This window comes from Myotis davidii, unplaced genomic scaffold, assembly GCF_000327345.1.
Source record: "Myotis davidii unplaced genomic scaffold, ASM32734v1 scaffold61, whole genome shotgun sequence".
Lineage (NCBI taxonomy): Eukaryota > Metazoa > Chordata > Mammalia > Chiroptera > Vespertilionidae > Myotis > Myotis davidii.
The window spans coordinates 837359-838967 of record NW_006291729.1 but is presented as its reverse complement, the minus strand read 5'-3'; the positions used below and the strand labels follow the sequence as shown (position 1 = coordinate 838967).

At 64.0% G+C, this 1609-nt stretch overlaps 1 protein-coding gene across 1 annotated transcript in view; it reads right to left on the bottom strand.

Annotated features, from left to right (window-relative positions):
• ASAP2 (ArfGAP with SH3 domain, ankyrin repeat and PH domain 2) overlaps window positions 1-1609 on the bottom strand; it is an 87830-nt gene that overhangs the window by 36532 nt on the left and 49689 nt on the right. Inside the window, exon 19 of the mRNA XM_015564939.1 lies at window positions 1026-1120. Within this exon, the coding sequence (XP_015420425.1) occupies window positions 1026-1120 (95 nt within the window). The remainder of the gene's footprint in view (window positions 1-1025; window positions 1121-1609) is intronic.

Sequence of the window (1609 nt, the reverse complement as noted above, 5' to 3'; positions counted from 1 at the left end):
TGCCCGGGTTGCGGGCTTGATACCCGATAGAGGGCGTGCAGGAGGCAGATCAATGATTCTCATCATTGATGTTCCCATCTCTCTCTCCCTCTCCCTTCCTCTGAAACCAATTAAAATATTAAAAATTAAATAAATAAAAGCCCGGTCCCCACTGCCTTACAAGAAGCTCAATCAGGGAAGCTGTGCCCTGTGCCCATGGGGCACCTGCTCCTGGGACCCGTCAGCATGTTCAAGCAGCAGCGACCCTCCAGTCTCTGGTGCAGGCGGCCAGGGCCGCCCGCTCTCAGCCCCCCTGCACACTAACCTCGTCTCTGCTCCCCCTGAAGTCGGGCCCCACCCCCGGAGCCACTGGCCGCACCACCTCGTGCCTCCAAGCCTTGCCTGCCCAGAGCCCTGATGGGGCCTCTCTCCGAGTCACCCCACCCCCTGCAGCAGCCGTTCCTGGCGCCTGCAGACGCCTGGCCTCCGGGAGGAGTGCTCGCTAGGGTGGCCCGCCTGCCCGCCAGCCCTGGCTCTAGGGGAGACCTAAGCCTGGAGGGACTCCACTCCCCAGGCAGACAGGCGAGTGTGAACCCACACACCACCAGGCGAAGGCAACACTCACCGCACCCCCTGCACATACACAGCACCCCAGCCCGCAGGGCTTTCCCGGGCCTCTTCCTCGGAAAAACAGCCACGCCACCCATTTCCACTGGGACACCCCGGAAGGTGAAGGTGTCGAGAAAAAGCCCCAAAACCCACAGCATAGGCTGACTTAGTCCCTCATGCCGGGCGGGGAGCCTTCTGCCCGGAGCCACGGGGATCTTTGTGATGTCATTCGCGGGCCGTACGAAATCACCAGTGAAAACGGGGCTGCCCTCCTTGGTCAAACATTTCATCAACGCGCCCCCAACGCCTCGGCAGGGCCAGACCAGAGGGTTTCGCAGGCAGATGCTCCCCACCCCCGCCCGAGAGAAACAGTCGATGCCCCAAAGGTGCCACTCCCTGCCCCTCAGAACCCGGGCCCCGGCCGGCCCCGCACTCACATGTCGCTGCCCGGGCTGGGCTTGGCGGGGTCCCCGGCTGGAAGGCAGCTCTCCATAATCTCGTTGAAGCCCGCGTTCCCGATGTTCTTGGCCAGCTGCAACGACACCGCCTGCTCAGGGCACTCAGCCATAGGCGCCCTCCCCACACACGCCTCAGCCAGCTGAGGACGGGCCCAGGGCCGCCAAGAAACAGAGCAATAAAGTGGTTTGCCTTTCACAAAGACGGACAACCCTAAACCCCAGAGGGACCCATAAAACTGGAGAGAAGAGGCAGCATGCCCGCTCCGCAAGCGTCCTCCTGCGGCGCCCTGGATGGCGTCCCGACGGGGCGGGAGCGGTGGGAACGGCCTGAGCGGATTCCGTCCTTACCTACGCGCCCCCCGCCCCCCAACCGCGCTCCCATTTGCACTCGGACCAGCGAGCCAGGACTCAGGGTCACATCCTAGTTCTACTAACTGGTTTTGAGGCCACAGCCAGGCGGGCAGCAGCCCAGACACACGTGTCCTGCACTCCAGGCACCGTCCCCAGGAGTCAGGGCTCAGGGCGGACACCAGGCCAGGTGAGCCCCGGGAGGGCTGGGGTGG